The sequence below is a fragment of the Microcaecilia unicolor genome, chromosome 12 (genome assembly GCF_901765095.1).
Source record: "Microcaecilia unicolor chromosome 12, aMicUni1.1, whole genome shotgun sequence".
Classification (NCBI taxonomy): Eukaryota; Metazoa; Chordata; class Amphibia; order Gymnophiona; family Siphonopidae; genus Microcaecilia; species Microcaecilia unicolor.
This window is the reverse complement of record NC_044042.1, coordinates 72,837,804-72,864,901: the sequence shown is the minus strand read 5'-3', so window position 1 is coordinate 72,864,901 and position 27,098 is coordinate 72,837,804. Positions and strand designations below refer to the sequence as shown.

Below are 27,098 nucleotides of genomic sequence, written 5' to 3'. Positions count from 1 at the left end.
GCAGCGGTCCCAGCACAGACCCCTGCGGAACCCCACCAAGTACCCTTCTCCATTGAGAATACTGACCATGTAAACCTACACCCTGTTTTCTATCTTTTAACCAGTTTTCAATTCACAATAGGACATTACCTCCTATCCCATGATTCTCCAGTTTCCTGTGGTCTTTCATGATGTACTCTGTCAAATGCCTTTTGAAAATCCAGACACACAATATCGACCGGCTCACCTTTATTCACGTTTGTTCATCCCTTCAAAGATATGTAGTAGATTTTGTATAATTATAATTGTTAGGGATTGGGCCATTAATACCACCCAGTTTTCAGGGTGTGCCCGGCCCCCCAGTCTATAACACTTGCCTCTTTTCCAATTAGGCTAGAACCTGTAGCACCGGTACTCCTGAGGGACGCCTCTGTACCGTTTCCTACTAGCTAGTCTAATCAGAGGTCGTAAATTTATAGTTTGATTAATTGAAAACCCAGTGGGAGCTGGTTGAAGCGTTTAGGGTTCTTGTCACAGTTGATGCGTTTTTGATGCGTTTAAGGCTCCTAGCACGTGAAAACTCATTGGGTTACTGCCTTCCGGATTCACTGTACCTTTTTCACGGGTACTTGAATCCCTTGATGGGTGCACTCCCTGATTTAGGGCTCTACCAGTGAGCGTGTATTGTGGCTCCTGGCACCGGGGATGCGTGTATTTTGGCTCCTGGTGGTTGATGAAGCGTTTAGTGGGCTCTTGACTAGAGTGGTTGATGAGGCGCTTATTTGGCTCTTGACCAGAGGCTTACCCTGGAAGGCAGTATTTATACATAGTTGCATACACACTAGCGTATATTCTTATCTTTACCTTTATCTTAATATGAATTCTCTATACCTCTCCTCTGTATGTCGACTAGTATGTAGATCTTTATGCCGACTGATCATTTATATTTTAGACCTCCTACACAGAATTTGAGTATAATAGAAGACACGTGAGTATCGCATGCTCTTGTAAACTATTGGCGTACCGCCCCTAGCTCTTTTCATAATTCTACTGTATTCTCTGAAACCTTGGTCCTAGGACTGTGTTCAAAATCGGGTTCTATAGCGGCTCTGAAAAAAATTATTATATAATTTATTTTCACTATTATACAACTATACAACTATCACTGATACTTATTTTGTCCCGTCCTTAACTTATGGCTTCAAACCACTGGTTCTAGGCCTGGGTTTCATGTATATTTGCTCTAGCCCACAGTTATCTACCTACGTTCTAGATCATTGCTGAAATTCCACCATTGGATATTTTAATCAATATGATCACCCTCACACCACCCCCTCCTGGGGAGAGGGTGCTAAACTTTTCCCGAGCTGCAAATCTTTTCCCCCTGCTGAATAGAATGTCAGCTGGTCTTCCTCATACAGAGTATATTACTACTCCCCTGTCTGCAACTGAGCTGAATGGCCTTGTTCTGCGACTCCCGAATATTACTAAAGGAGGGAACAAGTGGCTACTAAAACTACAACAGGCCACTCTAGGGACAGCTCTTTCAGTAGGAAATATGAAGGCCATATTGGGCAGGACCGCCCATGCTAGCATCACTGATTTGTTCACACAAGCAGGCTATGCTGAACTTGTGACTGAGAATCAGTATGATAGTGCCCCCTTGACAGTGATTAAAGAAAAATTGTTTCAAGAGATACGTACTTCCTTCCCTGCCCAGAAAGATTTCTCCGTCATCACTTCACAACGATGGGAGGTGGGGTCAGAACTGATTGAAGCTTACCTAATTAGGATGCAGCAGTTGTTTCATGATGAGATTGAGGAAAGATTTGACTCAGACAATGCTCTCCCTGTATTCTATTACTTACTTAAACAGACCTTACCCTCTAAGGTCAGGAAGAACCTAGATAAGACGATAGGTTTACAACACATGGAATGGCCACAGGTTCGGGAACATATCCTTCACTATTGTAGGCAACTAATTGAGAATAGGCAAAGAGAGGTCCGCCGGGACCAGGTTTTGCACAGGAATCTCACAATGTTGCAGATTGCTGATTTGAAGGCTAAGATGTCCTCTAAGATCAGCCCCTCCACACCTTCTAGTTCTAGCACCCCGTCCACCCTATATTTGCTTTCCTCTCCTCATGGCACTAGGTACCCTGTTATCCTTAGTTCCAGTTCACCTACTACTTGCCCTCGTGTTTACCCTGATTTGCCAGATTATGAAAAACATAACCCCCAATTCAGGTATGCTGACAATCGCAGAGGCCTTAAAGCTGGAAACCAGGATTCCCAATCTAGTCCCTATCGCCGTGCTAGTGTGGCATGTTTCCGTTGCCGTCAAATTGGACATTATGCATCTAAATGTCTTCTGCCAGTTCAACATTGGCCCAGAAATCAAAATCGCCCACCCCACCCGTCCATAATGACTAGGCGTATTCCGAACCCGATCTGATTTTGTAGTTCACAGTTACTCATAGTACTCAGCTCCTCATTTAGTATCCAGAAACCATTTCTCTGTATATGTGTTGGTGTGATGTTTCTGTTTCTATTGCAGGTAACATGTTTTTATTTTATATTTCTCTTGGTTTAATTGCATGTGTATATTTATGGTACCATACAAATGACCTAACTGAGTCAGCAAGTTCTTTATTTGCTTTTATGCATACCTTCCCTGGGGAATTCTTATCGACTGCAGGGATGAGCGATCCCCAGAGGATGTTTATTTTGTGTTTTTTTTATAAAATACCTTAACTGACTTATTTATGCCATTTTACTTTATACGGGATCCCTTTTAAATAAATGCTATGTATTGCTCATTAAATTGATGTAACATTTACTTCTTTAGTTTTTTCATGAATATAAAGCCTTCATTTTTGAAATCTATTTATGGTGTGTGTGATATCTAAAAGCTTTTCATTATTACTTTGTCTAAGACAGAAGAAATATTTAATAACCATTCTCCGTTATATGGAATAAATGCAAGAAATATTCCCTTGAACTGGCCATTTGGGGGAACATTTTGCGCTGATCATAGATTTTGTAGTATTCTTGAATTGAGAATTAGTGAAGCTTTCAGACATAATTAAGGAAACTTATGCACTCCACTTTCTGATTCCTTTCTATTTAATACAAGTGATCACAATAACCCCTTGAATGCCAACTATTGCACTTTTTATCTCTCTGTCTTTCACTGCGAGTGCTAGTGAAAAAAACTGGTGTAGACTATTTGTGTGCAGCGGTCCTGGAATTTATGCTTTGTGTATTTAACTAACACCTTGCTTCAACTAACTCTTGCCACGTGGTGGTTTTGTCTTGAAGCGATATGCTTCTTCCTACTTCTTTGTCTGATTGAAAAGGGTTACTTAAACTCTATGTGAAGGTCAATCAATGGTGTCTGCACTTTTGAATGTTTTTTTCATTAGTCTTTTTCAAGGAACCTTTTTTCTGGCATTGCCTTCTGAATATGCCTTGCTGCAATTCAGATGTATCATATTTTGTTTTCTTTCTTTTATTTTTCTTTTTTTTTTCCCTTACACCCTTCAGGGTGCTTTTTTAATTTTTTTGTTTGTTTTTTCATTCTCGATGCTTTGTTTCTTACCATCCCTCCTTCCTGGCCCCCATTTATACCCACGACCCGCCTCCTAACCCCTTGTCTAATTCTTGTATTTACATAATGGTTCTTCATGTCTCCCGCTAGCATTATGACTTCTTTCAATGAGACCACATAAATTGCACTACTGGTCTGTTTAAGTTTTGCCTTTCCCCAGATGGATACAGGAATGCCGTTGACGTCCCTCACCGAGGAGACGACTGTTAGCAAAGAAGAGCTACCCGATAATATATTTGATCTGAAGGCTATGTTGCACCAAAGATTCGCTAGATTAAAAAGCAGATGCACAGATCCCAACATTACCTGGTTTGAGATACGAGACATTATTGAGCGTGAGTTTCAACAGATGCATCAATTGGTCCATGAGCAAAAGAGACAGGCTCTCCACTTACTGGAGTTGCAAGAAGCTTTGGCCTCTACCCTTCTTTCTGAATCATCTAACTCGTAAGTCCTGCTGGCCTCCTGCAGCTGAGGGCCCAACCCTTGGTGAATGTTAGTCATCGCAGGTGAAGATTCCATACCTATTGGCGATAGATTTCAATGCATTGCCTGTGCTTTTTGACTATTTTTGTGCACCATATTCCTGACCCTCCATACTTCAATAACTTGAACAATCAACATCATCTCTTAATTTTCAATTTTTATTGTTTTTTTGTACTCTTTACTTTTGTTCCATATACTTAACCATTGTTATTTGATCATCTCTTCGTAGTAATTACCAATCTGTCTTGCACATTATGCAAGCCAGAAGTGGGGATACATTCTGCAAATCCCAATTCCTAGTATTAAGACTGTCACTTCTACTGATTCCGTGCCCAAGTTGCTGTGAAAATCCAGCCCTGTTAGATCTTCCAGATCTCCGTCCAGATTCTTCTGTACTTCCACCGCCTCAACCATGATCGATGAAAGAGGATTAAGAACTGATACTTCATTTGAGATTTACAGTTGCTGTTTATGGACATTATAGACTCATATTTTGTTTTATTTTCAGTTTAGCAGTAATCCTGTCTATATATTGAAAAGGTTTTATTTTTATTTTCCTATTATTTCCTTTATTGTTCTAATTGTTTTTCTAAGAGTTTCCCCGTTATTTCTGTTTATGTAATTTAAATTGAAGTTGATATTGCTCAGATACAAGGGTAACATCAAACCCTAATACTGACTATGATATCATAATGTAGGTGTAAACCCTGTTAGTATCAACCAGTTATGCATTTGTTTAACTTTGGTGTAGGCTTACTTAAGCTGCATGTCTTTCTGTAGGTTTGACTAAGCTCCAAGTGGGGTAACGGATATATGAAATGCTTCCCATACTTCCAGGTTATTATGCATATGTCAAGATCCATGCATGACCTTTGTTAATATAAATTTTTCTATGATTGACCCTTTTTACTGTATGAGGCAACCTCATACTTGCTATCCACTTTTTAGTGCTCATGATTGGATGCTAATGATGAGTAATAGTAAGGTCCAGGAATTCCGACCTGTTTAAGGATTCTGAATACCTACAACCTAAAACAGCTTGCAAACAGAGTACTAACCATATATTTGTTGAGCCACCATAACAATGCTTAATCGAAACCACTGATCCTTCCCAAGACCACTGAAATAGATACATTAGATTATCTCCCCATGCACTATGCAACAGATATAATAGAAGCCATAGAAAGACCTGAAAGTGTTTATTAGTATGATCCACCTGAAATTGCTATTACCCACATACCTTCTAGCAATTTCTAAGACCAAAACTCCCCCTCTCGTTTGATAGCTTGCTACCTTCTGGAATGGATGATTACAAGCTTGACGAGCTTTGTGTCACCCCTCCCCAGAGGGGGTGACAAGTGGGGAATGTATAATTATGGTACAGCCAGAGACCCCCCACTGGAATGGTGGTGGGCCCAGTCACAGAGCTCAGGCCAGTACAGACCTTGGCTGAGTCAGAAATCTGATGGCTGACACAACTGGGAGTTTACTGGAAAAGTATGGCCTAGTTGGTAGCCCACATTGAGGCCTAAATAAGCTAAATTAGGAAAGTTAATAGATATGGAAACAAAATGGAGGATTTCAACACAAAATGGAAGCCCGTATCTGTTACAAAGTGGAATTTTCTCTAATGTAAGTTAGAAAAACAAGTTGAGAAATAAGTGAGTCATAGCAGGTGCAAAGAAAATAGAGAACTAGCTGTTCCAGAGAGGAGGGAGACTTCCTGTGAGCAGGATTGTGGTCAGCTGGTCAGCTGGTGTGAGAAAGGAAAGGCGTAGCAAGATAGAAGCTACTCATTAGCATGAGCCAATCAGTGACAACCATGACATTAGCATAGATCCAATCAGGTATATCTACTGTCATATTACCCATATCCTGAGGGCACCTATAAAAATCCGGGTATTTCCTGGTTTGAGTTAGAGAGAAAAGGGTTGCCACTCTCTCTCCAAGGGAAACCAATGTGTCCAGCAGAATTAACAAATTACCTAATTGCTTTCCCTTGTAAAACCTCTAATTGGTAAAAGAAATTATAAAAGATTAGCAAATAATTAACACCTGTTTGCAGCTTATTATATTCCTATAATTAATTGATTGTACATGCCTGTTGTCAATCACTGATTTGACTTATACCTTAGCAAATAAACTCCTCATTCCAAATGATGATTTGTGGGCTTCACTTAATGATCAAAGGCTGTAAGTATAAATGCATTGTATAACTTGTCATAAGGCTGGTATCTTTTCCTTAGACCTAACGTCTCCCTTAGAGGCAATAACTCCTTGATTACCCCAGTACTAGTGTTATTTAGAGATGGAGTCAGATTAAGGTCACTCTAGCCTTCTTGGGGGGGCTCGGGACCCCTCTATTCCCAACAATTTGAAGGCAAGATTTCCCTTGACTAAATTCATGATGGCTTTGACTCATTGATCCATGCTTTTGAATATGCTCTCTAATTTTGTTCTTTATAATAGTCTCTACCATTTTGTCTGGCACAGACATCAGGCTCACCGGTCTATAATTTCCCAGGTCGCTTCTGGAACCTTTTTTTAAAAAATTGGTGTTACATTGGCCACCCTCCAATCTTCCGGTACCATGCTTGGTTTTAAACATAAATTCCATATTACTATCAATAGTTCTGCAAGTTCACTTTTCAATTCTATTAATACTCTGGGATGAATACCATCTGGTCCAGGCGATTTGCTACTATTCAATTTGTCCAATTGCGCCATTACATCTTCCAGGTTTACAGAAATTTCATTCACTTTCTCTGACTCGTCAGCTTGGAATACCATTTCTGGCACCAGTATCGCTCCCAAATCTTCCTCAGTGAAAACCAAAGCAAAGAATTCATTTAATCTCTCCACTATGGCTTTGTCTTCTTTGAGTGCCCCTTTTACCCCTCAGTCATCTAGTGGTCCAACTATGTGTTTTTTACTCCAACGCAATCTTTTTTCAAAGTCTCTCTTCCTTATCAGCGCTTTGCATTTGACTTGCCATTCCTTATGCTGTTTCTTATTATTTTCAGTCGGATCCTTCGTCCATTTTCTGAAGGATTTTCTTTTAGCTCTAATAGCTAACTGAGTAGATGTGTAGGTGGCAGATGACTAAGGATACATGAAGAGTTGGGGTGTGTGTGTGTGTGAGAAGGGTTGTGGTCATGGGTGTCTCTATCCGGACATCTGTGTAAGGGGGTGTAGCTCTAGGGGGTTGTGTGGGGGCATAGAGGAATGTGGGTCGGTATATGTTTGCAGAAAGTATGTGTGGGTTTGTATGGAAGAGTGTGGTTTAGTCTAGAAATGGGGAAGACAGGTAGAGATATGTAAGGGGCCATATGTAGGGGGTGGTCTGGGTGGCAAATGACTGGGAAAATATGTGTGGGGGGGGATGTATGTGTATGGGATTTGATATGTGAGCAAGTGTGTGTAGAAGTATGTGACTATGTGCATGCAGTATGTGGAGGATCTGTGTGAGGAGCATATGTGTAGTTTTGTGTGTATGGTGTAGGTCTATGGGCAGTGTTTCAGATGTGGAGTTTGGAAGTGTGGGAGAGATGGCTTTAAAAACACTTTTTGGTGCAATCCTTTGCTCTCTGCGTCAGGTATTTTTCCATGCCTGTTGGTTTGTGTTGCTACAGGCCTAAGTGTTAGAACAGTAAAGGGGGATGCATTTTAGGAGTGGGGTCAGCATCTAACAACTTCCCACAGAAATCAAAGGAGATTTTGGGGGGAAGCTCAGTCCCTTGATATTAATGACCCAATGTTTCTGGTTCTCAAACTCATCTGAGATATTCACATTTTCTTCCTGCACAGCAAAAGTGGTGCATTCCTGCCCCTTTTCGGAAAGTTTTGTGCCCTAGAATGGACATCGATCCTGTTTAGGTATTTCTTTTCAACATTCCATTTGCTGTAAAAATGGCTTCCAGGATCAAACAAGGTTAAGCTGACCTGAACAGAGAAGACATGGGTTTTAATTGCACCACAAGGCACAGCAGCAAGACAGAAAAAGTAATGCCAAAACGATACAAAAACATCCTGAGAGCTGAAGATCCAGATGACATAGGATGTGAAGAAAAATTCATTCCAAACCACGGCTTGTGGAGAAAAGATTACTGATTCAAAGCAGAGTCTGCTCACACATGCCAAAGCAATGCTGAATCACAGATGTGACCAACTTATAATACTAAGCAGTAATAATAAGAATGGACCTACTGAAATGGAGACCAAGCGGAAATAAGTGAGGGGCCTCTGAGCCATGGATGAAACACAGAATCTCATAAGCTTGGGGAACTGGTTGAAGGATCTGTATTTAATAACACAGTGCCTAAGTCTATCAAGACATATAGATACATCTGTTGTACCTATTTTATAAAGGGAAGGGGATGGGACGTGATATACCGCCTTTGCAGGTGCTTATTTTGTACCTGGGGACTTGCCCAGAGTCATAAGGAACTGCAGGGGGAACTGAACTCAGTTCACGAGGATCAAAGACCTCTGCACTAACCACTAGGCTACTCCTCCAATATGTGTGTAGATGAGCCTTTATACACTTATCCAAGGGAAAGCGGGCACATGCATTTATATCTGCTCCAAGGCAGGGGCAATTGAATGCATGCATGTGCTGGAAGAGGTGGCACATATGCCCACATTTTACGTAGTCACTTAAGTGCTAATACCACCCTTGCTCTGCCCATGCTCCACCTCCACTACTGCTTGTACATATATCACTTAGAAATATGTGTTTTCAGTGCCTACTTTGTACCAGTGGCGTAGCTATGGGGGGACCACAGGGGCCTGGGCCCCCCGGTTTGGCTGGCAGGGGTCCCTAACCCTCGCCAGCTAAACCATTTGGCCAGCGCTGGTCTCACATTGCCTGGCGCCCTGTCCTGTTTTCAGTCGCTGTGCACACTCGTTTTAATGAAACTCAGCATGCTCCCCCAGAAGGATGCCGAGTGCCTAACAAATCTAAATTCCTCTTTCCTGCACCTTTGTCTTACCTATGCACTGGATAGCTTCCTAAAAGAAAAGTCCATAAGCCATTATTAAAACAGACTTGGGGAAAATCCACTGCTTATTTCTAGGATAAGCAGCATAAAATGTATTGTCTGCCGTCATCTACTATGTTACTACGGTATGTTACTCTTCTGGGATCTTTGCCAGGTACTTGTGACCTGCATTGGCCACTGTTGGAAACAGGATGCTGGGTTTGATGGCCCTTCGGTCTGTCCCAGTATGGCAACACTTATGACTCTGGAGCTCTGCCTCCCTATTGGGTCTTGCATGTGGACAGGAAGCATTTTTGAAAATGCTGCCCCAGTGATACTGGATTTCATCTTTCTAAGAGCCTAAATTTGACTTCCAGAACCTCTCTCCCACATTTCCCTATGTCACTGATACTCACATGTACCAAGACAGCCAGCTTTTCCCCAGCAATGTATAAAATATGAACTAGGTGATGCATGAGGTCTGCCACCTACACACCAGCTAGGCAAGTAACCAAGTGATCCTCACATCCATCAGCCATTCAGCTATCTGAGGGGCCCTTTTACAAAGGCACAGAAGAGCCTACATGCGTCCAGCGTGCGCCAAATCAGCACTACCGCATGCCTCTGAATTTTAAGCCTGCCAAAAACACATGGTAGAAAATATTTTTTAATTTTCTACTGCATGGCGCGTACCCGGCTGTAAATGGCAGTGGGTGCGCGCTGCATGCATACCACCCGGGTAGCGCGTGAGACCTTCCCACTAAGTCAATAAATGGCGGTAAGGTCTCAGGCCAAAAATGGACACGTGCTGGTTTTTATTTTGCCGCACGTCCATTTTCAGGCCCCTTAAATAAATAAAGGCCCTTTTTCCGGGACGCGGCAAAAACTGGCCAGGTGCGCACCCAAAAGACATGCTCGCATTGCCACAGGCCACTTTTTGCCATGGCTTAGTAAAAGGGCCTCTATATGCCTTATAATCAAATCTCCAACCCTTCTCTCCTGGGCAGAGACATCCTAGGAGCAAGAGGATTCTGTAAGCCCTGGAAGGCAGGTCCCAGCAACGGGATCGCTTCCTACTTCACCAGGAGGATGCTCTCCTTTTAGGTGACCTTCCTCCTTCAAGGCAACACCGAAGCTGACAGACTGGAGATATGACTTCTCTACTATGTTCCTGTAAGTCTTCTCTATGTTCATCTCTCTCTGCCTCAGCTCTTCCAAGTCTACTTCTCTAGCCTTAAGAGAACAAACTCATTCTGTCAACTAGCAGCCCTTTGCACCAAGCACACATATTTGATCTCTCACCTACCGGGAGATAATCATACGTGTGACACACAATGGAAACGATCAGGTAGCACCCAACTCACTGCTGTCTGCATCTTAATATTGGTGAGCTGTTTATTTACAGTATTTAAACTTGAAAAGAGAGTGGGGATACGAAACTAATAAAGAGAAATAAGATTATTTGGTATATTTTATGCTTTTATTTTATGTTTGCTTCTCACCAAACTGCAAATCACTTACTGATGAAAATAGCCTGTGGTCACAATTTTTCCTCTTAATTGGGATAATTGATTATAAATTAAGAGCCCCATGGCTTTATCCACTTTCAGTTTTTCAAGCTGTTCGTAAACTTTCTTCTATGAATGGTGTGGTATCTATTCCATTCCCAAATATACTTTTATCAGCTGACCACAATCCTTTTCCAGGGTTTTCTTCCATGAGTACAGAAGTATTTGTTTAGAGCGTTCGCTTTCTCCTCACCACTCTCCACATAGTAGCCCTCAGCATCTCTCATTTCTAGTCTGCTTTCTTTCCCCGATATACCAGAGAAAAGCCTTGTTACCTCTCTTTACATCTTTTGCCATTTTTCTTCTGCCTGTGCTTTTGCCAGCTGTATTTCTTTCCTCACTTTGTTGAGTTTTATCTGGTACTCTCTTCTTGGGGCCAGAGCAGCATACATAGTAACATAGTAGATGACGGCAGAAAAAGACCTGCACGGTCCATCCAGTCTGCCCAAGAAGATAAATTCATATGTGCTACTTTTTTATTTGTACTGTCCTCTTCAGTGCACAGACCGTATAAGTCTGGCCATCAGTGCACAGACCGTATAAGTCTGGCATGTACGTGAAAATTGTGAGTTTGACTATGTGGGGGACATTTCTGTATTTTGTGAATGCCATCTCTTCTGCCTTTATTTTTTCAGCCACTTTTCTTTTTAAGACCCATATTGTTTTCCTTTTCCTCTTGCTTTCAATTACTTTACTTGAGCTGATACTGAAAGGTGCGTGTTAAATCCAAACCCTGCCATATAAAATTACTCCTGTGTTAATCCAGACAGGGCAAAAGTCACCAGAAAGTAAAGGACACAATAACAAGTGCAATATTGACAGACAGCTATGAGAATATTATCCAAAAGTGTTATAGACAGTTACGTGACTGTGTACTGGTGAAATTGATGCTTTTATATGTTTTATTGTAAACAACTGAAGATTGTAAAACAAGCCAATATGTTTCACCCCAAGCCGTTTCCCTCAAAGAGACCCATACACACTTCATGGGGGCAATATACAAAAATTATGGCTGCAACACGAACCAAAACTCCATCTTCAGAACTGAAGTCTGGAGCTGGCCATGGGGTGGGAAAATGAGACTACTGAATATGAAAATGGTTGCATATAGCCAGCGATACTCACAGCTGAACTTCAAATGACTTTTTTCTACCAGGCTCCCTGTCTCATCAGCCTTTCAGCCTCCCCCTGCTACTCACCCAAAGCCGGCACAAGTGACCATTTTACATACTAACAGGCAAACATCTGAGCACTGTCAGTTCTCCCAGCATCTTTGAACTTAAAAAAAAAAAAAAACCTTTGTACCAGATCAATTCTAAACTCAGAGCAAACAAGAATGTATAAGACAGGATGGAAGAGAAAGCCTGCGTGGCTTTTATCTCTGGCAGGAGACCGTGGGACGGCAGAGGATACGGACTTTCAGAATGAGTAAGAGATTCAACCATTCCTTTTCACAGTATTCTGACTGGAGGGGTACCTGCTATTCCTTTGAAGATACTAAACACTCACTGCACGTCGTGTCTGCAGAGACATCTTCAGTTTAATACCTAACCTCTGGCCCTCTTGTGGAATTCTCCACACCATGCCAAACATTTTTATAAAGGTAAAAGGGTAAAGGGTTATGGATTTCATATATCGCCTTTCTGTGGGTGCAACCAAAGCCGTTTACATATATTATATGTAGGTATTATTTCTGCTCCTAGTGGGCTCACAATCGTTATGTTTATTTGAGACAGAATCTGTGTCTTGTTTTTCAAGCATGATGTTGGCAATCCTGTCTTCAGTTGCAACTAATCCATCAAATGGGTTTGAGAAAGACTTGGATACAGGGGTTCTACATATAGGTCAATTTTCAAATGGCCTAGAAGCCTAACTCTGCAAGGTAGGAGCCTAAATCCAGAAGATTCTGAAATGGGAAAAACATGATTTAATCACTCATGAAAAGAGGAGCATAGGAAAATGGTCAGTTTTCTTCCTAGAGAGAGGGGACACAGCCCACTGGCATTCTGGTGTTACTGTAAGAGCAGTGCTGCCTTTCCCTGCAACCCAGGAACAGAGATTAGGTCTCCCCTTATTTTCAGCATCTCAAGTGCATTCATTTTACACTACGTGCTTTCAATGGTTTCCTCATTTCTACCTATCAAACCATCTCTAGGGGGTTCAGTGATGTGTCACAAGGGTATCAAAGTATGTCTCAAGTGTAATGCTTGCTCTGCCATGCAACCCATCTGCAAAAGAAAACTATACACGTTACACCGAGGCCAGCATGTTCCAAACTGTACAGTCATGCTACCTTCCATCTCTTTCTGAAGGAAATTTAGCACCACTTTCCCAAGAAATATCAAGACTTTTTTTTTTGCAAGCAGCTGTCCTCCCAACTTAGTGCATATTTCACTACCCTCTTTTCCATCAGTAATCTCTCTTACGCAGAGCATCTATCAGAAACACAGTTCCATAGAATCGGTAGGGGGGTGTGCAATAAGCTTACTGAGCATAAAACTTCCCTTCCTATCTACATATCTTAGTTTCAGCTGTCCACAGCAATCCAATTTCATGCGTTCTATTAGCTGAAAGCAAGTGGTGATGCTGATCATGCCTGGAAAAAAAGACAGGAAACAAGCAGCAGTTTTGGAGGGAGTGGGGGGGGGGGGGGGGGAGTAGAGGGAGCCATAGAAGTCAAATCAGGAAGACACACATGCAAACAACTTTTCATACTACAGCAGAGGGACAAGAAAAGAATATACTGGGATGAGCGTCTGAAAATGGTCTGCTAACATCAAGGCAGACCTATCCAGAAAAGCCGCTCACCTGCTGCTTTCCCATTCTTTACTGTCCTTGTCTTTCTCCTGGTTCTGCTGATCCCCGCTGCTGTGATGTTTCCGGACAATGCGCATTCCTCCTGCTTTCACTGTAACAGAAGACACTTGGTCAGTGTGCAAACCAAAGCCTGAGACAGCTGCCCCCTGCTGCATCAAAGCAGCTGCTCTCTAAAAGTTGTTCAGCATTAAATAGCACCTCTTTATCCCCATATATAATCCCTCTGAAACTTATTCCCATATTTAAATTCCTTTTGTTACCAGTCAAGACACCCAGAATGATTCTTCAGTGCATAGGCAGAGGAATGGTCAACAGAAAGTGGAGGAGTGGCCTAATGGTCAGTGCAGCAGGCTCTGATCCTGGCAACCTGGGTTAGATTCCCACTGCAGCTCCTTGTGACCTTGGGCAAGTCACTTAACCCTCCATTGTCCCAGGTACAAAAAACGTAGATTGTGAGCCCTCAAGGGACAGAGAAAGCACCTGCATATAATGTGTACAGTGCTGCATACATCTAGTAGCGCTATAGAAATAATTAGTAGTAGTAGAAAAAAGGAGATGATAGTGCCTCCATATAAGCCTCAGTGAGATTTATTTATTTATTTGTTGTATTTGTATCCCACATTTTTCCACCTATTTACAGACTCATTTGAAATACTACATGCAATTCTGGAGACAGCACCTTCAAAAAGATATAAACAGGATGGAATCAGTCCAGAGGGCAGCTACTAAACTGGTCAATAGTCTCCATGATAAAGCATATAGGGTCAGATTTAAAGATATATATATATAGATAGATAGATAGATATAGATATATATATAGATATATATATGGCTCTGCAATGAGGAGTCATAGAATAAAGCTGAAAGGGGGTAGGCTTGGGAGTATTATGTGGAAACTAGCCGTTCAGCCCGTTAAAACGAGCTAGTATGGGGTTTTGGCAAGGCCCCCTCCCCTCGCCGCTGCCCCCTCCCCCCCCCCCCGGAGTCACCGCCACCCCTGCACCCGGCCCGGGCCCTCTCTTCGGTATTGAACTTACATCGGCGAAACGCAGGCAGCACGCAGATCAGCTGAGCTCCCGTCCTTCCTTCTCTGCCTGTGTCCCGCCCTCGTGTGACGTAACGTCGGCGAGGGTGGGACACAGGAAGGGAAGAAAGGGCGACGGGAGCTCAGCTGATCTGCGTGCTGCGTTTCGCCGATGTAAGTTCAATACCATAGAGAGGGCTCGGGCCGGGTGGAGGGGGGGTGGCGGCGACCTCGGGGGGGGGGGAGTGGTAGCGACGTCGGCGGCTTCGCAGTTTCCCTCTCTGTCCCGCCCCCGTCATCACGTATTGACGCAGGGGCGGGACAGAGAGGGAAGTCTCTACTGCGCATTTGCGAGTGAGTACGGTCACTCGCCATTTATATGTTTGATATTTCTTTTCAGAAAGGGTGATAAATATGTGCAATGATCTGTAAGTGGAGATGAAGACAGTATCTGAATTCAAGAAAGCATGGGACAAGTATAGCGGATCTCTGAAGAAGAGGAATGGATTACAGAGCTGAGCAGCTGGTGTGGATGGGCAGATTGAATAAGCCATATGATCTTTTTCTGCAGTCATGTGCTAGGTTTCTGTATTTCATTACGATGATGTAATATCCAAGAAGGAGCAGGCTCTAAGAGGCTGACTGTCAAAAAAATAGATGAGCACCTAAATTTAGTTCCCTATTTTCAGATGTGCTTAGAAGCCTAATGGGTCGATTTTTAAATTCATTGGTTGGCATTTCTTTTAACCACCAGCTGTGGCATTTAAACATATACACAGATACTCGGCACAGCTCCAAGTATTCTGTCAACCATCGCCATTAGCCAGGTAACTGCCCATATATCTTAGGACAAATTTTTTTCACCATTCTAAGGCATCCAGACAGTTATCTGGATAACAGCGTTGAATAACAGTTATCTGGATATTGATACCTGGTCAGTTGCCCTCCCCTTGTTCCTTCTCACCCAGTACTTCCCTCGCCCTTGTCTTGGCTGTCTGTATTTTTAGATTGTAAGCTCTATTGAGCAGGGACTGTCTCTCTGTGACAGGTGTTCAGCGCTGCATGCGTCTGGTAGCGCTATACAAATGCTAATAATAATAATAAAATAGCCCTGACAAAATGGCCCCGACAAAAAAGCTCCAAACAAAAAAAAGCTCCCGACATAATAGTCCCTGACATAACAGCCACTGTCAAAACGGCCTGCCCACAATATAACCCTTCACGAGTTAGCCGCATGACAAAAGGGCCTGATCAGGGACTGCATTTTTTTCCTAGTAATCTTACCTTGCCAAACAGGATAAGGTTGGTAAGACTATGAAAATGATGACAATATTGTTGTTTTTTTAATTAGTATGTTGATGGAAGAATAGTTTCTGTAAATAGCAAAACAGATCATGAATACCAGTTTGTAGCTGTAGAATTTTGTTTATTTATATATGCTTTATGCAATTGAATGCTGGTAGGAGTCTTTATCAGTGAAGATTTCAGTTGTAGTTTATTATATTTTTTGTGATGTGTTAATTTTTTTTCTTAGGGGGCTGTTTTGTTAAGGGGCTGTTTTGTGTAGAGGCTATTTTGTCACGGGTTGTTTTGTGGGAGGGCCATTTTGTCAACGGTCATTTTTACAAGGCTGATTTGTCAGGGCTATTATGACTGGGTGCCCTGGATATTTTATGGATTTCCTCCCAATTGCCCCAACATTATCAAGACAGTGCAAGAGTGGTCAGCAATGACTTCCAGCGGCATTATCTGAAAATCAGTGACTGGCCAAAAGTCAGTGACATTCATCTGGGTGGCAAGTGCTGCTAACCAGAAAAATGCTTTTAAATATCAGGTCCCTAGGTTTTCAGCTGAAATTTGCTTCTAACCTAAAAATATTAGAGTTTAGGAGCTTAAATTTAATCCTGCAATTCATTTAACTAGATCAGGGGTTCTCAACCCCATCTTTGGGACACACCCAGCCATCAGGTTTTCAGGCTATCCACAATAAATAAGCATGAGACAAAATTGGCATGCACTGTCTCCACTCTAAACAAATCTCTCTCATGTACATTTATTGTGGATAGCTTAATCCACAGGTATCACTATGAAACACTCATACATTGATAGTAAAAAAGGAAGGAAAAGCCTCAAGGTCGCTCATTTTGAGCCATTCACCAGAAGTTGTCTTTATGTCACAAGGTAAGTGCTTTTGTAAAAAAAATTACTATTTTTTTTAAGTACTGTGATAACTGACATTTTTTCACTATTTGGGAAGGTTTTTGCCTATGAAGTAGAAAGGACCTGTTTAGATCGCTATCGCTCTATAAACCTTGATGGGGTTGAGCAACTTTGAGGTTTTTCCTTCCTTTTTTACTATCAAATAGGTGGGAAAATGTGGGATACAAATGCAATAAATATTATATATCAATGTACGAGTGTTTCATAGTGATACCTGTGGATTAATTTTGAGTTATAGCTTTGAGCGTTGGTAATCCCACACCCATTTTTGCTACTTTAGTTGATTCTCATTTATTGTGGATAGTCTGAAACACTCACCAGCTGGGTGTGTCCCAAGGCTGGGTTCAGAACTGATCACAGCGGGAGAGATTTGGGAGATGATAGATAGATAGATAGATAGATAGATAGATAGATAGATAGATAGATAGATAGATAGATAGATAGATAGGTCTTGTGCCCGATTCTCTCCTCTAGCTCTGTCTTCCCGGAATAATTGTCCCAGTTGTTCACTCTAGCTGCACTTGTGCTTTTTCCACTTTCAGAGTTCTCCACATTGCCCCTGTTATGCACCCCTGCCACACCAGTCCTTATACTACTACTACTTAACATTTCTAGAGCGCTACTAGGGTTACGCAGCGCTGTACAATTTAACAAAGAGAGACAGTCCCTGCTCAAAGAGCTTACAATCTAATAGACAAGTGAACGGTCGGTCCGATCGGGGCAGTCAAATTGGGGCAGTCTGGATTCACTGAACGGTAAGGGTTAGGTGCCGAACGCAGCATTGAAGAGGTGGGCTTTAAGCAAAGACTTGAAGATGGGCAGGGAGGGGGCTTGGCGTAAGGGTTCAGGAAGGTTGTTCCAAGCATAGGGTGAGGCGAGGCAGAATGAGCGGAGCCTGGAGTTGGCGGTGGTGGAGAAGGGTACTGAGAGGAGGGATTTATCCTGTGAACGGAGGTTACGGGCGGGAACGTAAGGGGAGATGAGGGTAGAGAGGTAGTGAGGGGCAGCAGACTGAGTGCATTTATACAGTGGAAACCCAAGGGGTTGTTGGCAGTACTGTATTATATAGAACCCAGCTGATATTGAAAGACACTCATGTTAGCATGCACTGCTAACCAAGTAAGTGTTATCCATACACACACATACAAGTTGAAAACCCAGTTCAACCAAACTGAACTACAGGGAAAAAGCTGCAATTTGTTGAAAGGGAAAGATAAGGGAAGAATCAGAGGAGGGGAGAAAAATAGAGGCAGCTCCTCTCATCATGGCAGAACCCACCAGGGTGAGAAGTACCAATGTCTCCCTCCCACCAAAGCAACATCTTTCGTGTCATTGACAGTTTGACATGACACGAAACTGTGAAATCATTAACTCTAAATAAAACAAGGACATAGATGGCGTGTGTGTGCCTGTCTGCCTGTCAGCTCCCCTCTGAAGCCACCATTTGATAACTGTTCTGCTGCAGCTGTTCTCAAGGCCCCTAGGATAACCTCACCTTATTCCACATCTACCAGACAGCTGATCCAGACCTGGCTTTGACCCGGCGGCAGAACAAGGAGCTTTAGTTCTACATTTTTCTATTGGATTTCCTAAATAAATAATTCAGAACTACAAGTCCATGCATGCACCGGGGCATACCCAGGCCTGGATCATAGCCGGAGTAAGGTCAAGGTGCCAGCGCAGGATCGCTGACATTCCCACCTGCAGGCGGATGCCCTGCGCGGGTCTCCATTGTTTCCCGGAGCGGCGGTGGCGGCGGCAGATCTTGATTGAAAGGCCTCTGCTTCAGAAGATAAGGGAAAACGGGGAGGGATAAGCGCTTTGCTCGTACCGGAAACAAAACAAGGTCCACGTGACCGGAAACTCCGCAGGGCGGAGAGCAATTCGCGTCCTCCTCCTAGTCCCCGCCCTCTTCCAAACTGTGTTCGGGACCGGGTGATGCTGTCTGTCTACGACTACGACAGCCCTGTAGAAACCTTCAGCACTTTTACAATACAGTATCATCAAGTACTCCTCTGCAAGAAATACTCCTCCCAGTACTAAAAAAAAAAAAAAACCAACCTCCATTCCACTAATAAGTAAATATCAACCCTCAGTAAATACTCCTCCCATCAAATAGTCTTCCCGGTACTAAATAATCTCACCCCAGCAAATACACTTCCCGGCCAGTACCAGGCCAAATATTCTCCCAGTCCCCAGTAAATAATTTCCCAGTTCTAAACAAATGCCACCTAGCAAATACTCCCAGTCTGATGCAAGTATTAACCACAGCAAATACTCCATCCTATGAAATACTCGTCTTCCTAGTACTAACAAAACACCGCTCCAGCAAATACATAGTAACATCTGTTTAGGAAGGATAGAGAGAGTCAGGTGGAGGAGTAGCTCTATAATATGTGAGAAATGATATCACGGCGACTGAAATGACAGGGACCTGGGGAAAGGAAGAAGCGATATGGATCACCTTAAAAAGAGGATAGAACCTCTATACACGTGGGTGTTGTCTACAGACCTCCGAAACAATTGGAGGAACTAGATAAAGACCTGATCGCAGATATTCAAAAGTTGGGAAACAAGAGAGAGGTGCTGTTGCTGGGAGATTTCAATCTGCCGGATGTAGATTGGAAGGTTCCGTCTGCGGAATCAGAAAGAAGTAGAGAGATCGTGGATGCTTTACAAAGCGGTTTGCTCAGACAAATGGTGACGGAACCTACGAAGGAGGGAGCGACACTGGATCTGGTGCTCACAAATGGGGATAGCGTGTCAAATATCCGAGTGGGTGCCCACCTGGGCAGCAGTGACCATCAAACGGTTTGGTTTGATATTACAGCTAAAGTGGAGAGCGGCCACTCAAAACTCAAAGTTCTGGATTTCAAGCGTGCTGACTTTAGTAAAATGGGGGAATACCTGAGGAAGGAGATGATGGGCTGGGAGGAAATACGAGAAGTGGAAGGACAGTGGTCCAGGCTGAAAGAAGCTATAAATAAGGCCACAAACCTTTATATAAGGAAAGTAAATAAAAGCAAGAGAAAAAGGAAACCGATATGGTTCTCCAAGCAAGTGGCTGAGAAAATAAAGGCTAGAGAGTTGGCGTTCCAGAAATACACAAAAAGTAAAGAAAAGGAACACATGGAGGAATACAGGATGAAACTGAAAGAAGCCAAGAGAGAGATACGTCTGGCGAAAGCGCAAGCGGATGAACAAATGGCTAGAAATGTAAGGAGGGGTGACAAAAATTTCTTCAGGTATATAAGTGAAAGGAGAATGACTAAAAAGGGAATTGTGAGACTAAAAGATTCTGCGAACCGCTATGTGGATAATGATGAAGAAAAAGCAAATTTGCTAAATAGATACTTTTGTTCTGTTTTCACAGAAGAAAATCCTGGAGAAGGACCGGGATGGACTGCAAAAAGTATAAATGAGATTGAAGTGGATAGAGCACCGTTCACAGAAGAGAGTGTGTATGAACAGCTTGAAAAGCTAAAGGTAGATAAAGCCATGGGACCAGATGGGATCCACCCCAGGATATTGAGGGAGCTCAGAGAGGTTCTGGCGGGTCCTCTTCAAGATTTGTTTAACATATCCTTGCAGACGGGAGAGGTTCCGAAGGATTGGAGAACGGCGGAGGTGGTCCCTCTTCACAAGAGTGGTGATAGGGAAGAAGCTGGAAACTACAGGCCGGTAAGCCTCACTTCGATTATTGGAAAAGTAATGGAAGCGATGCTGAAGGAAAAGATAGTGAATTTCCTGGAAGCCAACAAGTTGCAAGATCCGAGACAACATGGTTTTACCAAAGGGAAATCGTGCCAAACGAATCTCATTGAGTTCTTTGATTGGGTGACAGGAGAATTGAATCAGGGACGAGCTATGGACGTAATCTACTTAGATTTCAGCAAAGCTTTTGACACAGTTCCCCACAGGAGGCTCTTAAATAAACTGGAAGGGCTGAAGATAGGACCCAAAGTGGTGAACTGGATTAGGAACTGGTTGACGGACAGAAGCCAGAGGGCGGTGGTGAATGGAATTCGCTCAGAGGAGGGAAAGGTGAGTAGTGGAGTGCCTCAGGGATCGGTGCTGGGGCCGATTCTGTTCAATATATATGTGAGTGACATTGCCGAAGGGTTAGAAGGTAAAGTTTGCCTATTTGCGGATGATACTAAGATCTGCAACAGAGTGGACACCCGGGAAGGAGTGGAAAACATGAAAAAGGATCTGAGGAAGCTAGAAGAATGGTCTAAGGTTTGGCAATTAAAATTCAATGCGAAGAAATGCAAAGTGATGCACTTAGGGAATAGAAACCCTCGGGAGATGTATGTGTTAGGCGGGGAGAATCTGATAGGTACGGACGGGGAGAGGGATCTTGGGATGATAGTATCTGAGGATCTGAAGGCGACGAAACAGTGTGACAAGGCAGTGGCCGTAGCTAGAAGGTTGTTAGGCTGTATAGAGAGAGGTGTGACCAGCAGAAGAAAGGAGGTGTTGATGCCCCTGTATAAGTCGTTGGTGAGGCCCCACCTAGAGTATTGTGTTCAGTTTTGGAGGCCGTACCTTGCGAAGGATGTAAAAAGAATTGAAGCGGTGCAAAGAAAAGCTACGAGAATGGTAAGGGATTTGCGTTACAAGACGTATGAGGAGAGACTTGATGACCTGAACATGTACACTCTGGAAGAAAGGAGAAACAGGGGTGATATGATACAGACGTTCAAATATTTGAAAAGTATTAATCCGCAAACGAACCTTTTCCGGAGGTGCGAAGGCGGTAGAACAAGAGGACATGAAATGAGATTGAAGGGGGGCAGACTCAAGAAAAATGTCAGGAAGTATTTTTTCACGGAGAGAGTAGTGGATGCTTGGAATGCCCTCCCGCGGGAGGTGGTGGAAATGAAAACGGTAACGGAATTCAAACACACGTGGGATAAACATAAAGGAATCCTGTTCAGAAGGAATGGATCCTAAGGAGCTTAGCCAAGATTGGGTGGCAGAGCCAGCCGGTGGTGGGAGGCGAGGATAGTGCTGGGCAGACTTATACGGTCTGTGCCAGAGCCAGTGGTGGGAGGCGGGGCTGGTGGTTGGGAGGCGGGGATAGTGCTGGGCAGACTTATACGGTCTGTGCCCTGAAGAGGACAGGTACAAATCAAAGTAGGGTATACACAAAAAGTAGCACATATGAGTTTGTCTTGTTGGGCAGACTGGATGGACCATGCAGGTCTTTTTCTGCCGTCATTTACTATGTTACTATATAGTAGATGACGGCAGATAAAGACCTGTATGGTCCATCCAGTCTAGGGTTACCATATGGCTCCAGAAAAAGGAGGACGGATTGAGCCAGCCGGGTTTTACTTCCATTGCTTTCCATTGAAAGCAATGGAAGTAAAACTCGGCTGGGGTAACCCTAATCCAGTCTGCCCAACAAGATAAACTCATTGTATGTGATACTTTATATGTATACCTGTCCTTGATTTGTCCTTGCCATTTTCAGGCACAGACTGTAGAAGTCTGCCTAGCACTGGCTTTACATTAGTACATAAGTCTTTGCCATACTGGCTCAGACCGAAGGTCCATGAAGCCCAGTATCCTTTCAACAGTAGCCAATCCAGGTCACAAGTACCTGGCAAATCCCAAAACTGTACAATACATTTTATGCTGCTTATCCCAGAAATAAGCAGTGGATTTTTCTAAGTCTATTTTAATAATGGCTTGTGGACTTTTCTTTTAGGAAGCCGTCCAAACCTTTTTAAAACTCCGCTAAGTTAACTGCTTTTACCACATTCTCTGGCAATGAATTCCAGAGTTTAATTACATGTCGAGTTAAGACATATTTTCTCCAATTTGTTTTAAATTTACTACTTTGTAGTTTCATTGCGTGCCCCCTAGTCCTACTATTTTTGGAAAGAGTAAACAAGCGATTTATGTCTACCCATTCCACTCCACTCACTATTTTATATACCTCTATCATATCTCTCAGCCATTTTTTCTCCAAGCTGAAGAACCCAAGCCATTTCAATCTTTCCTCATAGGAAAGTCATCCCACTTTTATCATTTTCATCGCCCTTCTCTGTACTTTTTCTTATTCCACTATATCTTTTTTGAGATGCGGTGACCAGAACTGCACACAGTATTCAAGGTGCGGTCGCAACATGGAGTGATACAAAGGCATTATAACATCCTTATTTTTATTTTCCATTCCTTTCCTAATAATACTTAACATTCTATTTGCTTTCTTGGCCGCTGCACACTGAGCAGAGGGTTTCAACGTATCATCAACAATTACACCTAGATCCCTTTCCTGGTTGGTGACTCCTAATGTGGAACCTTGCACCACATAGCTATAATTCGGGTTCCTCTTTCCCACATGCATCACTTTGCACTTGCTCACATTAAACTTCATCTGCCATTTGGATGTCCAGTCTCCCAGTCTCGTAAGGTCATCTTGCAATTTTTCACAATCCTCTTGCAATTTAACAACTTTGAATAACTTTGTGTTGTTGGCAAATGTAATTCCCTCACTAGTTATTCCCATCTAGATCATTTGTAAATATGTTAAAAAGCAGCAGTCCCAACACAGACCCATGTGGAACCCACTATCTATCCTTCTCCATTGGGAATACTAGGAGCCAGCTATCTCTTGTGATAGCACTATTTGCCACCATCTGATTTCTGAGCACTATTCACTATATATAGTAAATGTTTAATAAAATAATAAAAATAAGTGTTGCTATAAAAAACGTTTCTGTACTTTTTATTAATAGGGAAACCAACCAATTGTAGGTACCCCAGACAAACACTTGAAGATCCCTTCTCATGGTTTCTACACCTTCCAGGGTATCCACTCTATTGGCTATCTTTGTGTCATCTGCAAAAAGGCAAACCTTTCCTTCTAGCCCTTCAGCAATACTCACAAATATATTAAACAGAATTGGCACCAGCACTGACCCCTGAGGCACTCCACTACTCACTTTCTTTTCCTCTGAGCGGATTCTGTTTACCACCACTGTCTGTCAACCAGTTTCCTAACCAGGTCACCACTTTGGGTCATAAGTTCAGCCCTCTCAGCTTATTCACAAGTCTTCTTAGGAGTGGAGGAGCAGCTTAGTGGTTAATGCAGCAGATTTTGATCCTGGGGAACTGGGTTTGATTACCACTGTAACTCTGTGACTCTGGGGACTTAACCCTCCATTGCCCCAAGTGCAAATAAGTGCCTCCATATACTATATAAACTGCTTTAAATGTAGTTGCAAAAACCACAGAAAGGCAGTATATCAAGTCCTATTCCCTTTCCCTTCTGTGAGGGACAATATCAAAGGCTTTGCTGCAATCCAAGTAAATTACATCTAGTGCATATCCTTTATCCAGTTCTTTGGTCACCTAGTCAAAGAAGTCAATAAGATTCGTTTGGCAGGATTTTCTTTTAGTAAAACCATGTTGCCTTAGATCCTGTAACCCGCTGGCTTCTAGAAAATTATCTATTCTTTCTTTCAGCAGCGACTCCATTATTTTTACTACCACTGACATGAGACTTACCGGCCTGTAGTTTCCCACGTCTTCCCTGTCTCCACTCCTCTAAAGATCTATTAAATAAATCTTTGGTCCTGCCAGAGCTTCTCTGGGCTCCCTCAGTATTCTGGCCTCAGTATCCTGGGATGTATCCCATCTGGCCCCATAGCCTTGTCCACCTTCAAATTCTCAAGCTGCTTATAAACACTTTCCTCCATGAATGGCGCAATATCCACTCCATTCCCTGATATTCCCTTGGCAGCCGACCATGGTCCTTCCCCAGGATTTTCTTCCATGAACACCGAAGAGAAGTAATTGTTTAGCATATGCGCTTTATCCTCATCACTCTCCACATAGCCATTCTCAGTATCTTTCAGTCTTGCAATTCCATTCCTATGTTTTCTCCTTTCCCCAATATATCCGGAAAAGGTCTTGTCTCCTCTCTTAACATCTTTAGCCATTTTTTCTTCCACCTGTGCTTTTGCTAGCCATATTTCCCTCTTCGCTTCTTTGAGTTTAATCAATAATCTTTTCCGTGATCCTCTTGTTGTGTTCTTCTGTATTTCTTGAACGAAGCCTCTTTTGCTCTTATTTTTTCAGCCACTTGTTTGGAGAACTGTATAGGCTTCCTGTTTCTCTTGTTTTTGTTTACTTTCCTTGCATAAAGGTCAGTTGCCATATTTATAGCAGCTTTGAGCTTGGACCGCTAATTTTCGACTTCACCTACACCTACCCATGCCGTCAGTTCCTTCTTCAGGTATTGCCCCATTCCAGTACTTTGAGTATTGTGTGTTTGCACTCCGCCTTTGCCCTTGTTTCAAACCATATAGTGTGATGATCACTATTACATAGTTGGACACCCACCCGGTTATTGGAAACACTTCCTCCATTTGTGAGCAGTAGATCCAGCGTTGACCCTTCTCTAGTGGGTTCCGTCACCATTTGAGCAAGGTACTTTGACAGACATCCACGATCTCCCTACTTCTTCCCGATTCTGCCGACGGGACGTACCAATCCACATCAGGCAAGCTGAAATCTCCCAAAAGTAGCACCTCCCCTTTCATACCAATCCAGTGGCATAGCCAGAAAGAAATTTTTGGGTGGGCCAACAAATTGGATGGGTGGGTACTAGAGTTGCCAACTTTTTGAAAGTGAGAAAGAAAACAGTCACCTAATACACCCATGCTTTGCCCCTACCCCACCCCATGCTCCACCTCTACATTCTTTATACTTGACTGCTTAATCTACCATGTCAATCATAATCTTTAATGTAATACCACTTATATCTCTCACTCCGGAAATGGCAATCGCCATGACGGAACAATGTAAGCCACATTGAGTCTGCAAATAGGTGGGAAAATGTGGGATACAAATGCAACAAATAAATAAATAAATAACAGTGCAGGCTTCAGTGGCCAATTGAGAGCTAAAGGAAGTACAAGAAGCTGCACTCCTCTTCAGCCCCCATTGAGCCACGGTCTTCCAACACACATATGGTATTGAAAGTCAAATACATTCTGCATCCAGAGAACCTCTTGGCCTTCCATCAACAATGGATGCAGAGCAGAACAAGGACATTTTTCCATAAAACTCACCATACAAAGAAATTTTGGTAATCTCAATAACAGACATATTGTGAAGTAATTTTAAAAAATCTATAAACAAAAAAGTCACTCAGAATCTAGAGCAAATCTCTCATGCCAGTACTAACTTCCAAAACAAGGATCCTACCTATGAAAAGGTAGTGCTCCAAATATTACAGTGGGGCCCTAAAATATTAATACATCTATCGAGAAAACTGAACAAGCCAAATTACTACAAAATGCTACATAGAAACTTAATGGTGACAGAATACCTCAGGGTCACACACACCGAACACAAAGGCCAAATACAGAATAAGTGACCACAAACTCTATAAATATAAATTAAACTGAAACCCTAAGAAACCAGACCTTGCATGCAGTACAACACTAGAGAAACAAAAAAAAGAAAGGCATTTCCTCCTGTGCAAAATAGAAAGATATCACATGCTAGGGATGGTGTTTTGGGTGGGGGGTGAAAATAGGGCAATTTTGCTTGGCTTCCTGGCCAGAGAGAGCCCCAAGTCTGCCAGAAGCTGAAGAAAGCATAGCCTGGTAATGGGCTTTGGGGCCCCAGCCATGTCTGACATATGCCAAATCTAATCACAAAGCAGAAATAAAAATAATTTTTGTACCTTTTTGTTGTCTGGTCATTTTATTTTTCATATCATATTGGTCCCAGTCTCTGGTTTCTGCTTCCCTGTGTCTTTCCTGTACATTTGACATTTCTTCTGTCTCCATGTCCACCATCCATCTCCCATCTCAGTGTCCATATATTTCCTTATCCAGCATCTCCCCTTTGTTCATATCCCCGCATCCATCATCATTCCTTTGTGCACCCATGTACCCCATGCCCAGCATCTCCCTTCTGTGTTCCTATTCTCCCCCTCTGTGTCCATTGTATCTCTATACCCATATCTCCATCCCCCCCCCCCCCCCCCCCCCGTGTCCATTGTATCTCTATTCCCATATCTCCCTCCCCACTCCCATGTCAGGCATTGTCCCTCTGTGCCCATATGCCATCCCAATACAGCATCTCACCTGTGTCCCTGTCCCCATGCTTCCATGCAATGCCCATTATCTCCCTTCTGTTTCTCTATACCTCTCTATGTCCCCTTTCTCCCTCCCCACACCAATGTTTCCCTCTCCTTTCTTACCCCACCTCAACTAGCTCCTCTCCTTCTCTCTTCATCTGGTTCATTCTCCACTGTGGATTCAGCATTTGACCCCCTCTTCCTTTATCTCCTTGATCCAACATCCCTCTGTCTTCCCTCTAACCCTAACCTCTCCCCATCCCATAGGTCCAGCACTTTTCTCCCTTCGTTCCAGCCCCCCTTGCAG

At 42.9% G+C, this 27,098-nt stretch overlaps 1 protein-coding gene across 1 annotated transcript in view; it reads right to left on the bottom strand.

Annotated features, from left to right (window-relative positions):
* Positions 1-26,835, bottom strand: part of LOC115481385 (death-associated protein 1-like) — a 33,592-nt gene extending 6,757 nt beyond the window's left edge. Inside the window, exons 1-3 of the mRNA XM_030220474.1 lie at positions 26,799-26,835; positions 18,385-18,546; positions 13,431-13,530 (exon numbers count right to left, since the gene is read on the bottom strand). Of these exons, the coding sequence (XP_030076334.1) occupies positions 13,431-13,530; positions 18,385-18,546; positions 26,799-26,835 (299 nt within the window). The remainder of the gene's footprint in view (positions 1-13,430; positions 13,531-18,384; positions 18,547-26,798) is intronic.
* Between the last annotated feature and the right edge of the window lie 263 nt (positions 26,836-27,098).